The 19,383-nt window shown below is 39.0% G+C and overlaps 2 protein-coding genes across 9 annotated transcripts in view; both read right to left on the bottom strand.

Moving 5' to 3' along the window:
- Positions 1-3,096: 3,096 nt before the first annotated feature.
- Positions 3,097-4,590, bottom strand: LOC106159881 (uncharacterized). Its single transcript, XM_013536312.2, has 3 exons — positions 4,422-4,590; positions 3,591-3,722; positions 3,097-3,278 (listed from the first exon to the last, which is right to left on the bottom strand). The coding sequence occupies exons 1-3, from the start codon at positions 4,486-4,488 to the stop codon at positions 3,109-3,111; spliced, it is 369 nt and encodes a 122-aa protein (XP_013391766.2). The 5' UTR covers positions 4,489-4,590; the 3' UTR covers positions 3,097-3,108.
- Positions 4,591-5,689: 1,099 nt separating this feature from the next.
- Positions 5,690-19,383, bottom strand: part of LOC106159884 (uncharacterized) — a 34,655-nt gene continuing 20,961 nt past the window's right edge. For 2 of the 8 annotated variants that reach the window (XM_087013035.1, XM_087013037.1), the window contains 11 exons: positions 18,883-19,032; positions 17,637-17,786; positions 17,072-17,215; positions 16,652-16,816; positions 16,190-16,345; positions 15,719-15,862; positions 9,345-9,545; positions 7,908-8,054; positions 7,284-7,310; positions 6,803-6,934; positions 5,690-6,456 (listed from right to left, as the gene is read on the bottom strand). In XM_087013035.1, coding sequence (XP_086869161.1) covers positions 6,287-6,456; positions 6,803-6,934; positions 7,284-7,310; positions 7,908-8,054; positions 9,345-9,545; positions 15,719-15,862; positions 16,190-16,345; positions 16,652-16,816; positions 17,072-17,215; positions 17,637-17,786; positions 18,883-19,032 — 1,586 coding nt within the window. In that variant the 3' untranslated portion in view covers positions 5,690-6,286. Of the gene's footprint in view, positions 6,457-6,802; positions 6,935-7,283; positions 7,311-7,907; positions 8,055-9,344; positions 9,546-10,227; positions 11,179-11,554; positions 11,687-12,117; positions 12,217-15,718; positions 15,863-16,189; positions 16,346-16,651; positions 16,817-17,071; positions 17,216-17,636; positions 17,787-18,882; positions 19,033-19,383 lie in introns of those variants that run through there. The other 6 variants (XM_087013038.1, XM_087013039.1, XM_087013036.1 and 3 more) reach the window with 6 other exon arrangements.

The following is a 19,383-nucleotide window of genomic DNA, read 5'->3' as shown; positions in this document are numbered from 1 at the left end:
ATCAATTTTCAGTATTAATGATTGAACAATTTATTAAATGAAGTAATTTATATTATTGATACATTGATACATTTTGGGGAATTATTTGGGTGATCCGATGTTTGCCGTAACCTTTCACTGAACTCGGCGGTGAGACTTAAAGTCATAAATTTTCTTCAATCAACCGCTAATATTGACATTGTTTTCCTCCAATCTTTTCAATATATGTGTTTAATTTATACTTTTCTGGCTACAAACCGTGTGATTAGGGTTCGACTTGTATGACACGGACGCATGCTGATAGTGGCATAGGCGAGAGGCATGTGAAATAATATTTCAGATTGTCGTTTATCATATAACCAGATGTGATACGACAGGCCATTTGTTGTGTTCTTGATAAAACAACCAGATACAGCTCTCAGCCACGCCGTGTCATATCTACAATGATAAATTTCTGTCTCTCGGAGTTCACATCGACCTATGCTAATAGTATTCAGGGACTTTAAAGCTGGTAATGAGGTGATATTTTTATCAGAATAAAATGTTCTTTATTACTTACATCATTTATGTGTGTAATTGTGACAGGTTCCACATATGTTGAGTCTAAAGAACTCAATAACTTGCAGTGCTTTTGCTTGCTCTATTCAACTTTACTTATTTCTTGCAATCGGTAAATCAGCAAAATAAAAAAATCGAAACATTCACAGAAGTGATAAATCCATTACAAAACATCTGGAAAAAACACTTAAATACAATGTATTAAGTAAACGGATGACGTTTTACGATATATCGATAAAGAAAGATATGTCTTTATGTCTTATAAGTATCACAGAGGAAACTTGATCGGGCGAAATATAAATGTATAGTTGGTGAATGGCGAGCTACTAAGCTTCCAGGTCGTCTAACCAAAGAATTTCGGCCTTTTGTGTACAGCAAGTCCTGACAAATTACTGGACATTCAGTACTCTTGCAAACGGGTGCCAAACCCTTGCCATTTTTTACCTGGTCAGTTAATATCTCTTCAGCGTCCATCTGGGAGTGAAACAGATTTTTTAAGATTACCTGCAGATCGCAGCGGTCATTACTAACTTTGACACTCCAGACATGCTTAATGGGCAGTAAGAGGGATATGTGTGTTCTTTAACAGTGTATACAGCACCTGGGTCGAGTTCTTTGCTTTCATAGTGATCACACAATTCATTGGTAGGAGTGAAAAAAACTCCCCATTGAGAGATTTACTAATAGCAATAAGATTATCGGGAAAATAAAACAAAAGCCATAAGTTGACACACTGTACTCTGGCTTTTGTTCAATGTCTTTTATTTGCCGCCCCAGACAGTAAATGAAACTCCAACTTTTTCTATGAAACTTATATTTTAGAATCCATTAAATAATCTTGGGATCACATCCACTGGCCCATCGTTCCATCTATTCCATCAAATGCACATCCACGCTATTTTACCACTATCTTACAACGTACACGTGTTCTGACCAGTTTTAAATTAACACTAGTTCACGATGAATGTGCATCAACGGACGATCAAACAATTTATTTACATTTAAGGCAAAAGAGGCGCAAGAGGAGAGATGACAGAGAAATACGACACCAACGCCTCACAGAACGTTTAATGCGCGTCTCATGGTAGATTTGAATGTATGGCAACGCGTTCTGACCCTAAAAAAATACTAAGTTAGTCCTGGTGTGACCACGCCTGGACCTGTACCTTAACAGCACACGGCAATGTTAGGAGCGGCCGTGTCATACCGTGTGATATTGTCCACATGCTTCTCTTCACACAACATGGCATCAGAGTTAACAACATGTTGGCTTTTTTTACCTCGCCAAACAGCTGGCTTTGGCGGGTCACCTCACACACTATCCAGCGTGTCCTAGACAGGCGCGGTCGATTTTTACATTAATTTTGTTTTTTATGTAATCTTAAATTAGCTTTAAATAACGCTTTTTATTCATCCAGAACTATCGTTACAAACTTTAATTACTCTTATAACCATGCACTTGCTGACCAACATAGGGAGTTTCTCTTTTGAGCATTTGTTCATAATCCAACATATGTACATGTACACCATGCCTCACGACTCCGATAGGTGCAAATCAATAGGGAGGTGATTGCGTCACATTGACCAATGACAACTCACCACTGGACCACAAGTTCAAAGTAATCAGGGCAATTACTGTCTAAAAAACAGACAGCTATTTCCACATAACATGAAGAGTATCGCATTCACAGAGGGAATTCACTGCGAGCTACATCCACAGAGAAGGTAGGAACAAAAAGCGCCCGAAGAGGGAGGAGATTTCATCAATTTTATCCTCACTTCTTTACTTACGGTGTGCACACAAACGCCGTTAAGTCATTATATTTAAGTTTGATTTATCAGTGTGTATTAATTCCCAACTTATGCTCACCATAGATGACTCCCGCTTTCGCCAACATACGCAGCTCTTTATAAAAATAATTTTATGGAGTGGGTGTGGGGAACCCCCCCCCCCCCTGCATCCCCACAATCTAGGGCTCTATCTGCGGTTTTGATGAAAAAAAATGACATGTGGGCTGAAATTATTTGCTAAAGTTTACTGTTGTAGCACAGTGACGCTTAACCTCTAAATGCATTGCAGGTTGTATCTACATTTACAAATTGACATTACAGAAACCTCACTAAGTAGCTGCAATTTTATATATGATTAACCAAACGATAAACTATATATTAACGATACTAATTATTTGACATTGGAAAGATGCGGTGTCTTTTAGAATCATTTGAAACCACGAAACAAATTCACCATTAAGGTTCCAGCATTTATTCGGCATCAATCAAGACTAAAGCAACTTCCCTTACGTTTGTGTATAGTTTCAGGATAAGCATGCACAAGCCATGGCGCATTGACAATTGAATGCTAAGATAGCATGCGCCATTATTACAGTTTAACTGATTTTATTGATTGAATCCATAGGCTATGCAGCAAACCTGACCATTGAATGACATCGAGCAAACAAAATAACATCAAAATTGGATTTCATTCTAAAGTTTTTTTTTTTTTCTTTTTTTGCTTTCTTCATATCTTTTTCGGTCGTTAATGTCATTTACTTTTCGGCCTTTTGTAGGCACCTACACTGACGGCGCCTTCATGTCGTCAAAGTCTCCAGCATTACACAGAGTTGTGTTACACAGACACCACTCATCCACTGTGTATTGGAAAGGGCCGCTAACACATCCGTTCTCGTCCAATGAGGCACTGGCCAGACCCGGAAATCCATCTGCGCAGCCGCGGTACGTGACTGAAACACGAGAGAACGTGAGGTGAAGGCCATCGTCAATACAAAGGTGTTTGTTTGTTTTTTCCTTTGCCTTTTTTTCGACCTTGTTTTCTTCTGTTATTCTTATTATTATTTTAGTACTTGTATCTTTATATTGATTTATAATTGTCGAGATAATGAGCGATTAAATTGATCCATATACAATGTTTTTCTTCTTAGTTATTTTTAGAACACACTACAACAGCCAGCACGGTGCATTAAATACAGTGTGCAATACGATCAGTAGGCCTATGGCTGAAATGATAACACTTGTTTCGCGGGACCCGCACTTACATCCGTCCAGGTCTCTCCTGACAAAGCAGCGCTGCGACAGAGGACAAGGCTCAGTGCCCACCCAGGAAGGATTCACGAGACCACTGTCTGCGCATGCGCCCCATCCGCTGTTACACGAGTAGCACAAAAAAGCTGCAAATGTTTTAAATAGTAATTTTCCGATCCAAAATATACATTGTAGATAAATTGCTTGTCGACTTGGAACTGTTAAAAACAGAAACACAGAGGCACTTGAAATTGACAAAAACAATTGATTCGACTGATTTGGAGCTTGCTGTCTCTGCTGGTCGACGCAGGAGACTATACTGCGCCAATACATTTTACTTAGTCTACCGTGTTATGAAACACAGATAATTAAGAAAAAAGTGAGCTCTCAAAACATTTAGCATTCTGATTTTAATTTGATATGCCTTTCAGGAGCATTTCGTAACTTTATGTAAAAAGTCACTGCATTTGCTGTGAAGAAGTGAAAACAGATATTTGGTCTACACTTAAAATAAAACGTACATTTATCTTTCCTTTGATCACTCCGATTGTTCTGAATTGATTTAATGAATAAAAAAAAACTTTTTTTTTTTTTATTATTTGAACTATTTTGAGAGATTCATCTGACGTTGGCCCGTAGCGAGCATTTCCAAAAGGGAGGTTCTTTTTCTGAAAAAGTGGACTTTATACCATGGAGCCTTTTTATAAGTAGATAAAGTTTACCCACGAGATTTTTTTTTCTGGCAATATGGGTCTCTTTCGAACCTCCCGACCGCCCTCCCCGAACCCTGGCTACGGATCTGCGCCTTATATTCCAGAAAAAGACACCTGACAGCGTATTGTTACCTGGTTGACACCAACTCTCTCCGAACACTGCCAGAAGCAAAAGCAGACACAGCGTGTTTCTGGTCATGGTGTCTGTAACGAGTATTCCTCCAGTCACAGCAACGTGATGATTTTATCCGAGTTATGGTTCCATGTATTTTATACCAGGATCTGATTTTATTGCCAATTATTGCCAATTGTATTATCCAAATTTACAACTACCTTTCCCAATTTTACCCGGACTTCCGAACATCATTGTCTAATTGGGTTTCTGGTGTTTATCTATATGACAAGGTCATCAGTCGGTTTGCAGTAGTCGAAATGACTTTTTTCCTGGCTGATGCAAGTTTCCAAGCAAAAATTAATAAAAATGGAGTAAAGAGCAGATTATTTAGCTCCACATAATCCCCGTGCTTTTGAATATATCACATTCACAGACACACACGCACGCACACAAATACATACGCACACAAAAACACGCACAGACACTCATAGATACCTACTTTTCAATACTAGTCACAACTTTGGAATGAGCATTTCTGAGTATTATTTGACAACATTTTATGGGAGATAATTAATCCACTTTTTTAAATTTATAGAGTAATTAAAGAAACCAGTCGTAACCATAGATAGTCTAAATGCAATTTCCGAAATGTAAATTCCTAATATTTCATGAACATCTGCCAGACTTCGCATTACCAACACAGATTGTACATTGAAGTAAATGGAAGAATGTGACATGGTTTGGCGAAAAGGTTAAACGAGCGATTAATAAAAGTAAACGTTTTTTAATGAGTCCTTCATCATTGTCAGTAGGTACATTGCAATAGTACATGTAGGTGTGACCGTAATGTTAACATTAATATCTCATTAATCTTCTGGGACCTGTTAAAGTAAAGGTCTTAGATTTTAAAGCTAATAATTTTGCCAACAGCCGCCTGCTTAAATCAGAAATCCCACATCACAATATTGTCTCTTCGATGTTGGTCTACCAGTTGAATGACTGGCCAACAATAATAATGCATCTCACATGATTGGTCCACTGTAGCCTCTCTAACCTCAATCTAGACAATCACAATGTGTTGGAAGCCTTAGTGAAAAGGACTTTTAGATTACTTGTGAAACTCATTTTAGTCGGCTATATCTCAAAAGAACACAAATTTCGGACCGTTGGTGGATCATGGCCCTGGAATACCCGGGGGACATCACTGATTACATGTACCGGTACATAGCTTCTGTTTCGGAAATATTCTTTTTCAGTATATTAAATACAACTCATACAACGGAACTCAAGATATATCAACAAAAGTTTTATTTTACTGTCGTATTTTCTTACATCAGGTTAATTTACACGTGCTTATCAAAAGTTAGAAAAAAGTGAAATATTCTAAATACAGCTTCTCCTCTCGATATCGAGCCTGTAGTGTCTAACTTACTTGTACTCTCAAACACCCATCCTGCCTAGTCTCCAACCCCATCCTGTCTACTCTCCAACCCCTATCGTGTCTAATCTCCAACCTTAAATCCGTCTACTCTCAAACCCACTATCCCGTTTACTCCTCATCCCTTTTCCCAGCTACTCTCCAATCCCTCTGTCGGCCCTGGAGTTGAAACCAGCACAACCCGAAGCCAAAATCAAATATCCTATAATTAATTTTCTCCTCTACTATAATAAACGTGTTCTACATGAAATAAATAAAGTGACGAGATGCCATTGCACTGATTGTGAATGATCCGGTATTTTAACAATAGTTTCTATATCAATTTCCAGTGGGAAAAAATAAATAAACATTAAATATACTGCTGTCTAACCTGTGGCACATCTACGTATTCAGATCTAGTTATAAAGTTAAGCCCCGGATAGTTAACCACATAATCAGAACACATTATACTGGCGGCATTTCCCCGCCGTTGCAGCGGTTTCCCTTGCAGAGGCACCACCTGTCCACGAAGCTGCCGTAGCCCATGGAGTGGCTGTTAGAGCAGACCACGCCCCCTTCCTCTACAACGTGATCTACCAGGTAGTCCCAGCCGTCTGCGCAGCCGCGGTACACGTCTGAGGAAAACAATGGATGGTGTATATATACTGAATGTTTGAAATGGTTGATACAAATGTAAAGACTAGGTCCAGCTCTGTAACTTGATATTTTTGAATTGAAAGGCAATCCAATACGATGGTCGATCCAATTATAAACCAAAGTCTACATGTAAGTGCTATAATACCACTGACGTGAATGACATATTATATTACTTTTTTTTTCTTTCCTTTGGTTTTAATTGTATCCAATATGATAACGAGAAACGGTACGTTCAAATAACGCGACACTTACAAATGAATGTCAAATTTACAAAAAACATCGTCTCAATATTCCCATGCGTTTTTAACATGGCACCATACTTACCCCCGTTTCTGTCACGTCTCATAAAACAGGTGCCCGTAAGGGGGCAAGGAGTCTCGCCTACCAAGTCCGGATTCGTCACTCCTTTCGGAGCACATACATCCCAACCACTGTTGCAGTCAAAGCAGCGTGAGACTGAAGGAAAAGAAAGGTTTTCTACAAGTTTATTTCAAAGGCTACAATTTCATAAGAGTAAAATAGTTTTAATTAATACCAGTAGAACGAAGGTAAGCAGGTAATAGTTAAAAGGTACATGTTAACTTTGCCCACAGTAAAATCAATCTGGTACGACATATAAAAACTGGTGCATGAGCGGGGAGTGGTGATGGTGAAGGGGGTGCACACACGCATTTTTTTTTCGGAACGCATCAGTTACAATAGCAAGAAACAAAGAGGAAACTGTAGAGAATCCCTAATCTTGTAATAGTTTTTTCCAATAACGGTTGTCAAAACGGTTGTCATTTCGATGTCACACAAAACTTACTTTTACTGTCCGCTGTCTTGTCGTAATCTGGAATAAAAGGAATCAGGAAATGTTATTAAGGACATTTTTTCTTCTTACCTTGCATCCCGTACATCAACGTACAACGAATAAAGTATAACACTCCACAGGAATCTTTTCACAACTTGCCGTGGGGCTCAGACTTATGCGATTAATATCTTACGATTAATATTTTTACTACAACTAATACTATGACCTGACACGCCAATACTTAATATTATAACAGTTATTATCATTATAAGCATTTGTATAAATGAGTTTGAGTATATGACATGATTTGAAGTAAACGAAGGGAATACGATAATTACACTGAAGTTTTTTGACTCAAATAGAAGATATTAATTATTTATGAAAACTTACCAAATATATATATTTTTAAATGTTGAGGCATGAAATAACAGGTACATGAGAACATTATATAGTACAAAACTGGAATTGGGTAAGCTGAAAGCCAAGCATATACTCCCAGCATTCTCAAGAATGGATTGGAATAGGCAATCCCCCCCCCCCAAAAAAAAAAAAAAATACAACCAAGTTTTACCGTTATTCCCCCATTCCTGGAATAAATCAAAGCACAGAAACATTAGCACTGCACCATATACTTACCACATGGTTTAAGCAGACAAGGTTTGGTGTCCCTGTCCTCTCCTTGGCACGCTGTTGCCCCAACACAGACACGTGTTCTCACCTGATGCCCATCACCACAAGGGGCGCTGCAGTCGGACCAAGACGTCCAGGGGAGATAGTAGGAGTCTACAGGAGAGATGAAGCTTGTACCACTAACACCACTATAACGCCTCTATGGGTCAATACCACGGTGCTTACACATTTAGCCAAAATACTACTAAGACTAACACTACACGACAACGTCTAAACAAATACGTGTAAAAAGCCTTCACAACAAAACATCTTGTAAAATTGCGAGTATTATACTGTTACCTTCCCTCTGCATCTACTTCATAAACACACTATTCTCTACAAAAACAATATATTCCAACTAAAGCCAACAAAATTTGATAGCAAGAACCGTTCGCGAGTTTTAAGGAACCCCAAACCAAGCAAATCTACACACCGTACGATATATAGGGTAAAGGTATTTCAGACCAAGCCAAGAGAAATGTCTCGGTATCTCAATTGAAATATTCGCTTTATTATTACAACACGTTAAATACAAGTGTCTTGAAACAAGGAGCTGTAAGCATCAGAAAATATTGTTATTTTATTTTATTTTATTTTATTTATTTTTTGTCAAAATACACCGTATTTCTCTCTCTACATGTAACTGTCTTTCCCTGGGGATGGTGCCAGTTCCATCTTGGGCTTTGGGGGGGGGGGGGGGTTATTTAGCTTAGTTCAGAAAAAAAAAGAAAACAGTGGGAAGATGTTTGAACTTCTCCGCAAAAGGTTCTTGAATCAAATCATACCAATTCCCTTGGTGTTCCTTGACTTCTGTTGTGAGCAACAAAAAAATACGAACTATTGCGTAACACCTGCGACAATGCGTAATACACATCACGTCACTTATTACATGTGTCGCACACAGAGAGCCAGACACCGCAGACATTGCCTAGCATATGCCCCATGAACCGCCAGATCCTGATTACCTTGGCCGTGTGCCTCATATTCAAGTTCTTGAGTTTTAGAAAATCTATATACGCGTGCCAACAACCAGCTACTGCTGATTGCTAGGTTAAAGGTATCCTATAGGCCTAAGATATTTTACCGCCAAATAGAATTTCATCAAACTTCAAAAGTTTAACCTACTTTCAGAGCACTTAGACCACCATAGTCGCCTTGTTTATTTCATAAGGACAGCTCGACATCATGGGCTTTTATTTAGGGGGTAAAATCGCTTTTAAGGTCCGAATTTGGGACTTTTAATAAGTGAGTAGCTTTGCCGGATAGGTAGACCTAGAGAATATAAGTTTTCTGATTTTTCAAACGCAGTTAGTATACCTTTATCTAGCTATGGCATTGTACCCTCACATTGACGACATTTACTCATAACTGTTATTAATCTTCAAAATCATCGCCGGAACCTACCTTTATCTGGAACTTGGCCTTGGCCCTGACCTTGACCTTGACATGGTTTCTGGACACATTCCAGGTAGTCCAGGTTTGACCCCTGGCATGCTCCGGGCACTGGACACGTCCTTGACCTTGTCCTCCGTCCGGTGCCGCAGGACACGGAGCAGTCGCTGGTGAAAGCCCATGCTGACCACTGGACTACCACTGGGGGCGTGACTGGAAATGTGACGTCACAATAATAAAGTTACGTCACAGTTTAGTGATCTGATGTTTTTATTTATTTATTACTTAATTTGTTTTGTCACTTATCTACATTAACAAAGCAACATCTAGGAAACGACAGTCTCCGCGCGATCACATGGTAATGCCTGTAGCTTCTAGCTGCTGCTAAGACGAAAACATAATTTAATCTTATGATAATTACATTCTTTTAAAACATTATCCAAATTAAGACAAAGGTTGACAATACAAAAATGATCAAGAAGACCAAACTTCAGTTAACCAGTGAAAATTACAACGTTCTGTCCTTTACTTCTGGTTTTCAGAAAATGGCGTTTGAAATGTATAATGTTTCTCCAAGAAAGTCACATACATGTATGACGAGCTTGGTATACTAATACATGTACACATTTCAATCTGTCCTGTTGTCAGAAATGAATAACATTGGGGTATAAAGCAAACTGTCAGCAAACCAACACCACCAATATCTTTGTGGTCTGAAGCAGAGTCTATACCTTTCATTCATTAAATTGACTACATGTAGTTCTTGCAATGTTCTATCCACAGTCAATGTTGACTATAAAGTTTTATTTCCATAGTCGAGTCCAACATTCGGGTTTATGTTACAGTATTTTGTGAACTGACCCCAGCATGGTGCTCATAACCAATAAAAACCGTGTAGAAAAAAATCAGTAAATCTTTATTTCTTAAAAAATATAGGTGTTATTTTTCTAACAGTTGCTTTGGTGTGTCAAGACCGCAATTTTCGACTTATTCAATAGTCCTTTGCATTCCTTTACATGTAAGTCTTACTCTGTGTAATTCAATATCAAGATATGAATCATGTTTCAAGAAAGTTCCACAGGTTATCAGTCAGCCAAGGTAAATTGTCCTCATACAAATTAGTTTCCCAACAAATGCCAACTGCCTGTGAAAACAGATCTAATGTAGCGGCTACCTGGAGCTCAACGGCATTTCACTTACAAATCTCGCCTGATAAGGTTATCATATCCTACATGCAGCTTAAGCTACAGCTCTCTTTCGGAATATTGGTATTTTTACAATAATTGCCTTATTACATTACAGCTGGCACGACTAATTGACAGGCCTATAATTATGCTTCACATTGAACGCATGCAGTCAATTATTATTCTTAACATGGATAAGATAGAAATATCATTATGCGCTGTCTACAGCAACATGCTGACTGTGACATGTGAAAAAATCGACTACACGTAATTGAATTTTACACTTTAAGATACACGCCGTATGTATAGTTCCTTTAAATTAAAACAGCATCTCCAATCTCGGATTTTTCTATTTGCACAAACCCGTGCATGATTAGTGAAGTCTTTAGTTCTTCGTCACTTTCATTAATTTCGACATTATTTTCCATATGAAACTTTATAGTTTAACAATTAAACCAGGATAGAAATCTCCAAAGTTACAGGAGACAGGTGCGTGGTTTACATGCCGCCGCCGTTACAGCGGTCTCCCCGGCAGAAACACCACACGTCCACGTAGCTGCTGTAGCGGAGCTGCTTCCCCGAGATACACGACAGGCCGTCAGCTTGGCTCGTTGCTATGGACGCCAAAGCGGGCCATGCGTCTGCGCATCCGCGGTACACGTCTGTAACAAGATTTTAAAATGTAACTTGGTGAAAAATTTTAAATACACAAGAAGCATGTTAAAATAAATTAACATACACTGATCATTTATTAGACTTCATGCCTTTCAAAAAAAAACACACTTCCGATATTTGTACTGAATGGTTAAATTGGCATTAGGCTTAGAATAATACACACGTCCTTCACTGCCATTAGTTATTCTAAGAGCTGTTGCCAAATAAAATGAATCAGAAAATCGTCTTTTGTTCTCGTTTGTTCTAATTAATTAATTTAATTGTTAGGATTTTTATTTTATATTTTTTCTTATATAAAGGTCTACCACTCACTGTATTTATGTAATAAACAAATATACAAAAATACAAATGGATAGAACTTACAGCCTCCTTTGTCGCGTCTTATGAAGCACGTCTTAGTTTTGGGGCACGGTGTCTTGCCTACCCAGCCCGGTTGAGTGATTCCAGTAGGCGCACACACTCCCCAGCCGCTGTTGCAGTCGTAACAGTCAGGAGCTGAAATGTGTTAGGTGAGACGAGTTAGATGTGAAAAGCATTGTGTCATACATTGGCCTGGTTCCACGAGGACTACTTGGACCGGGAATCGAGCCATACTGCGCAATTCAAAGATCGAGGGACTGTCTCACAAAGGAATTTTGATAATCGATCTACGATCTTATACTTAATTCTCAGTTTATTTGAGTTAGAAACAATTGATTGGAAGTGGTAATCCAATTTAACGAAATATTCCACCTAATTATAACCGATGTTTCAAACCAATGGTTTCTATTTCTCCTCAGAGAACTATTATGTTTAAAAAGCCATAGGTTTAGATTAACTCAAACATGCCATCCCTTTGTGGTTTCACTAAGCTAATAAGTGGAAAAAATGACAACTGGTTATAGGTTTACTTCAATGAGTCCATAGTTCCAAATACTACCACTTACTTCCCATCACGGGTTCTTTCACCGGTTCGCTGGGAATGACGTTCGTTTGTCCGTTCGGTTTTGGGTTCACCGGAGCCACTGGAATAACAGGTTTCGGTGCTGAAAACATCAATATGTAAACATATATATACAGATACTGAGGAGAGGAAGGTGCCCAAGTATATATATTGCAGTGTATGAAATTCAAGGAAATTACTAGCCAGACCGCCGGGCAGGTAACTCTGAAAAGTTACCAGCCCGGCCATGTAGTTACCTGCCCTAGTTATGATAACCCCTAGAGTTAAGAGAGGTATGCTGAGGGAGTCTAGAATGCATTCTGGTGAGAGTAATTTGGAAATGAAAGGGCAATATCATGCCTTATGCATGGAAATTTAGAAATTGGTTGGAATTTCTACTGAATGATACCTTGTCAGTGTTGGATTTAGAGGGGGGTCAGGGGGGTCCTGACGCCCCCTTTTAATTTCTGCAAAAAAAAACTCACCTCTTGAAATAAGACTTTCACTAGTTGAATCATAGTTCTAAACCATACCAAATGGCACCATTTACCATCTAAAATACCAAAAATTTTCAGGGCCCTTTAGCGGGCGGGGGAGGGCGGGGGGGGGGGGGGGGTAGTCAATTCAGTTTATGTTCACCTTGCAGGCTGTCTCATTTCTTCTTCAATAATTCATTTATAGCTATTATTCCGATTTCATGATATCATTTGATCATAATTTTTGCTTTTCTGTGTAGCAACAAATATGACCAAATATATATATTGTTGTCAAATAAATCGATCTCTGTGCTGACAATAAAGAAGAAAGAATTCAGCATGAGGGTCCCTTTGAATATCGCTTTTAAGCTTTAAAAAGCGGTCGGGAACGGTCCTGCACGCTAATCGCCCATAGACAGTCCTGCAGGGCCCCGTATCTCGAAAGCATTGCTTATTGAGAATAGCTATATATATATATATCACATAGAGGCTACAATATATTATATGGGGCGAGTATGGGCGAGTTATTGGATCGAGATGCTTGCGCTCGGTCGCAATGCGTGATACTTTCGAGTTACGGTTTTACAAAAAATGTTGCCGCTCGACTAATTGCAAATTGAAGTCACCTTAATTTCCATGGGTCCCAATTTGTTCTCTTTCGTTTGGTTCTGTCGTAATCTTTGTTATTTTTATTTCTTTCCTCAATTGTTTTTCCTTTGTGAACTTCTCTATCGGACTTGATAGAATTTTTTTCATTTTTGACAGCCCAAGATGAAAGCACGTGGGAAAAGAACTACATCTGACGCACGGCGTAAACTCGTACGTTCACTCATAATTTTGGGATTCAAATTTTTGTAAAATTCTCCTTTAATTTGCCTCCGTTGCCTTTATTACTGTTGATTATAAGCACTTCATGTACCTATAAGTCTATTTAATCAATATCGTAACTTTTTATACTTTCACATTTTTATTACTCTCAACCTACAAATTGCTACTCGCGGTATCTCCTCTACACAAAACAATGACGTAACGTTATCTGCTGTGCAATGAAGCTGGTTAAGAACAATGTGCCTCGTTTCAAATTGTCTTTCAACTTCATATCACACAGACGGAACTTCGAAAACGAGGCCACTGAGAGGGAGACTGTTGGTTACATTTCGATACGTGCGTTCGATTGCAAGCTATGGTTAGTTCTTTGCTTCTGTGAAAGTGGGTGAAAACAGTGAGTTTATTTTGCTGAAATCGCTTGTGAACATAGACAAAATAAAAGGTGAAAATAGGCTGTAAATTAGCCAGCCCGTCGGGCGGGTAATTTGCAAATCTTACCCGCCCGGCCTGAAAGTTACCAGCCTCGGGCTGGCGGGCAGGCGGCCATTTCATACACTGTATATTGGCACATGTCTTAAGTAATCAGACCAAGCATGTTTCACTTATGTTTGGTTTCACGTCATTAATATCCAACATGATAACAGAAATTATATTTGATATTACAACAAGAGCAGAAGACGGGTTATGCCTGAGCAGTTGTCTGAAATTGAATGTTTCAAATGAAAGCCACCTTCATCAGCAAGATAAATGTTTCGTTTCTACCCCTCAAAGAAAACTAAATCTAAATCACACAACATGCTTATGTAAACAGCGCGTTAACACCGAAAGATACCACTGTCACTTACCAGTGATAGAAAAAAACTACGGTGTGGACCTGAAAACATCTCCGACTTCACCATTCCTCCCCCGTCTCCTTGGTCTACCAGCCACCTTGCCTTCAACATAAGTCACACGCCAAACTATTTGATCTAACCGATCAATACTACGCTACTAACAAGATAGAAGTCACCATCCACCATCCAACTGATCCGAAGTTCCACCAAACTTCTGTACAACGGCCATGTCGCGGTGTGAAATAGCGGTACCGGTATCGTTATAAATCGCGCTTAACTATCATGTGTGTTTGGGAAAATGTTACAAAAACGATTGTGCTGATACGCCTAAAAACCGTGTCAAAATACCGGTAAACATTTCATATAAACGTTAAATAAATTACTTGGGTTGGAATAAATATAAACAAATGTTTGTCAATTACAACTGGTTCATTAGGGATCAAATAGACGGATAATCTCCCAGCGAAATCCACCAAATTTATGTTAATAATATTGTGGATGGGAAAAGCTGTTAATTTTATAAATATGCACGTTACATATTAAGGTATACTGAACATTTAGTGAGTTTAGGGATCAAAGCATTACGGGAGGTAAAATGACGCAAGGAACGAGGAAAGCTGATGGCAAACAATGAACGACGAGATACAATGAAGGTGTAAGGTTTTAACATTACCGGAAAAGACAAAACCAACACGTCAGTACATAAACGGGACAAACGAAGGTCCGTTCAAGTTAATTGCGGATAAAAAAAAGCTGTGTTAATTTACACATAACTGACACGATAATAGTTTGGATATATAAATGTATGCGGATTCCAATAACGATTTTTTCTCAATTCTACGAATAAGGTAAGGAGACCTCCTGTGTAGACAAGTCAGTCGGTGGTATCAGTGTAGGTGGATGTGTGGCATACATTTACTAGTACTTCTAAAATCTACCGGAAAAACCCAGGTGATTGTTAACCATGCTGTTAAAACACATATGGGTTCTACGGGTGTATTCTGGGCTACAAAACTACCAAGCAAGCGTATCATTCCATCACCAAATTAGTACAAATGCACACGCAGCTAAATGGTGAAAATTTAATGGGATTTCAAACAGAATCTTCTATGTGTAAATCTATTCGAGAAGCAAATTGTCTTGGAAAGTCATCTAAAGAAAGGTGTACTTGCTGGACCTACGTGTAAGACCAGTGGTCTTCTAGAATATTAACCTCTGACACATTGCCACTGGCAACTTCCTGTCTTCCCAGCAAACACGGAACGTTAATTTATTCTATTTATTTAATTCTATGTTTGTTTTAATTATGTAACTTGTGATATCCTTATCAAAACGTTCTGTGTTTGCTGCATTTATTGGGTTTAAAAAAATCGCCGCGGTTGAAATTGCCAATACACATAATCCCAATGACCAATACTGTAGGTCAAAATACACTCCGTTTCAATTTTGTGTACACGCAATTACTTACCTTCACAAATAATGCTGCAGGGCCTCGTCTCTGATGTGGGATCTGCGCATGTGCCACCCAGACATATCCGGTTTCTTCTCTGTATGCCGTCTCCACAGCTGACGGAGCACTGTCCCCATACACCCCACTGCGTGTACTGAGAGGCTGGGAAGTGGAGAGAGGAAACGTGGTTAACTTCTCCGACAGTTTTTTTAACGGTATTCGAAACTGTTCAATGAAATCGCTTAATTTAGGTTCCCATAATTTTTTTATTTCATGACATTGATAATTCTGAAGTTAATGTGTACTTAATAGTTGTTCTTATTTGACAAACAGTCATGCCCAGTCAAAAATGACCGAAATTCTCTCTCTCTCTCTCTCTCTCTCTCACGCACACACACACACACACACACACGCACACACGCACACACACATGCATGCACATACACAAACAGGCACACGCACACACACACACACACACAGATAACTTACGACACAGTCCCGCAGAGCAGGTTCTCGTCTGCTTGCCCTCCCCAGGACAGGTAAGGGTGGGGAAAGCACGTGCACAGAATCTCTGTCTCTCCTGGACGCCTTGACCACAGGTCACTGAACACTGACCCCACTCCAGCCAGTTGGCCCAAGACGCAGCTGTTGGGAGGGGAAAAACATGGATTAAAGGCGTTAAATTATTGAAATATTCAGAGATAGTGCCTTCCAGTGCACTTCATAAGACATACAACTTAAACTAAACGAAGGTGTCCCAGGGTAACAGTTGTTTCACATCCCCCTCCTTCTTGAAAATAACTAATCAAGCGCAATGAGACAAAGCCAATATTATTACTATATTTATCTTACTGCTATATTTATTTTAATTATATTTAAGTATACTGGAAGTTATAATACTTCTGTGATTATATTTTCATGCGCCAATTTAAGTTCCCGTCGTGTACGTACTGTCACAGGCAATGAAGCAGTCCCTGGTCTCTCTGTCGACTCCTGGACACTGGGTAGGGTCATTAGAAGGACAGATCCGGGTCCTTTCCTGGACACCCTGACCGCCGCCATTATCACAGGTGGCACTGCACGGACTGTAGGTTGACCACTGCGTCCATACTGGGACTGGAGAGGACAATGGTATTAACATTTAAGCAGGACGTGTTCATTTATAATCAGTACCATACAAAGAGCAATATGTTTCATATTTGCAGCTATGTAATATGATGTCATAAATTATGATGCTTCAGATATGTGCGGGTATAATTGTAAACTCTCCTCCCCCCTCCCTCCCTCTCTCTCTCTCTCTCTCTCGACGTCTCTCTCTTTCTCTCTCTCTCTCTCTCTCTCTCTCTGATAATCTCGCGAGATTCCCCTCACCTTCACAGATAGCCAGCACGCACTCTCTGGTTTCTTTAGTCGGTTCAAAGCAGCGCCCAGTACAGAAGCGGCTGCGTTCCTGCATTCCCTGTCCACATGAACGAGAACAATCACCCCACGGCGTCCAGGGAGAGTACACATCAGCTGAAAACGATTTCATTTATATATAGACAAATTTATATTTATGCGACATATTTGATTCCTAGATTTGATGGTACAGGTACAGGTACCCTGTATATATTCACAGTTAGTACAGTACAGTATACACGTATATGCAAAAGAAAGTGCATTCAAGCGGAAAGGGGTATACATCAAGCAGAACGCATACGAACTGGGATATATGAGATTGAATACAATATACTTTATTATAACATTAAATAAGGATGAAAGGGTTAGTCAGGTCAGAAAAAAATGTGAAATTATCATATTATCAAATTGTATTAAAAGCTTGCAGTGAAAACGCTTAGGTTAATTGTTTTCCTTTTTTTTTTGTATGCAGTTGCTACATGGGTCCTAGAACGCACAACACAACTGATGCAGTGGGGTTCTAAGTGGAATTACGTACGACAATCTCCGGCATAACACTGCATCTGTTCAACAGCAGACCCCATGGGGCAACCGCCATCTATCGGGCATTTTCGCTGCCGGAAGTGCATCCCAACGCCGCAGGTTGCCGAGCAGGGAGAATACGTTGACCAAGGCCCCCATAGGAGAGCTGGAAAGGTGTCGGGGTGAGAGCAAGGCAAACACAGGTGACAGGGACACAGTGCGTAGTAGACCTTTTGAAGCTTTCACTTTTTTTTTTCAATTTGAAGTTTGAGACATGGTGAATTTCAAAGAGAGAATTAGAAATTGGAGAAATTTAAAAAAAAAGTTTCTGTTTAACAATTTGCACCACGCTTATGGGTGTGGTATCAGCGAATAAAGATTTACACCTGGGTTTTCCTCGATTCCCTTTTTTTTTGCTATATTTAAGTAAAGGTCTACCGCGCACCGTCTTTCCCAGATATGATATAGCAGGTTTTGTTAGGTGTGTAGACCTATATTTAGGAAAAGTGAATTTAGCCCGAGTTATTTTCCTCTCACATCAGCCATTTTGGTCCTTTTAAGTCCAGTATTTTAGTCACAATTTTTTTTTATACATATTTTGTAGATAGATGCTATTTTTGGTCAAATAGTCACTTTCTCCTGTCCCGAACCCCCCCCCCCTCCTTATTTATGTCCAATAGACAAAAAAACGTTAAAATATCTAACTCTTCTATTGTAGTACATGTAAGTACACCTACTGTACATATGCAGTAAGTATAGCAGCGATAAACATGGCTGATTTGGAAAGAAAATTCGGAACTGTTGTTAATAAAACCCGCACCCTGTCAGAGCACATTGACCAAGTTCAGTTTAAAAAAATGATAAAGGTGTATACATTATGAAATGGTTAAAAAGCAGTGATCAGTGCTGCGCAAAAATACGTAGCCTACTAACAAATAATAACAGGTTGCAAACATTTATTTTTTTTTCAACCACATCAGCCTTTATCGCTAAAGGTGTGAGAGGACTCCCCATTTTCGTGTCACTATTTTTTTTTCTGAATGGCTACGGCCTTTCCCTATCCCACCATTAAAGGATTACTTTCTATAAGCAAAATGTAGTGCACATTACTAGTATAACAAATGCACCCATTGATAGTTATAAAATGGGCAAGTGTAAGATAAATGATTAAATTTTCGCCAAACCTATATGTATTTGTAATTTCTCTGATGATAGCTTTGTACCTTTTGAATTTAAACTGATTAAACTATTTGACTACATACGACATTCTCCTGCATCACACTTCTGTTCTTCCTCCGCGGCTCCTCCTACACAACTGCCCTCTATCGGACAAGTTCGTTTTCTCGTCTGCACACCAGCCCCGCAGCTAGACGAACAAGCAGTAAATGGCCCCCACTCGCCCCAGAAAACCGCTAAAATATTAAGTTGTTACAATCTACGTAGCTTTATATATATCCTAGTTTTATTTTTATGATAAAAAAATTATCTATTAAAACAATTTTCTACCTGGCCGCTTTCTATATGTAAGCATCTATATGTAAGTAATGTTATGTTTCATTTAGTTATTTTGTAGTCCAATTTTTATATTTTCTTCCATTATACTATACTATCGCTATTTTACTTTACTGTATTGCGTTTAGTTCTTTAATAATAATTCTTTACTGGCATATTTCTTAATGTACATTATTATTTTAAATAAATTATTGCAGTGATACATGAAATGAACGATAAGTAAGTTTTGTCCCACTTCAGATAATGTATAA

Source organism: Lingula anatina, chromosome 5, assembly GCF_051362555.1.
Source record: "Lingula anatina isolate TDL-2025a chromosome 5, LinAna3.0, whole genome shotgun sequence".
Lineage (NCBI taxonomy): Eukaryota > Metazoa > Brachiopoda > Lingulata > Lingulida > Lingulidae > Lingula > Lingula anatina.
This window is presented reverse-complemented; position numbering and strand designations above follow the sequence as displayed.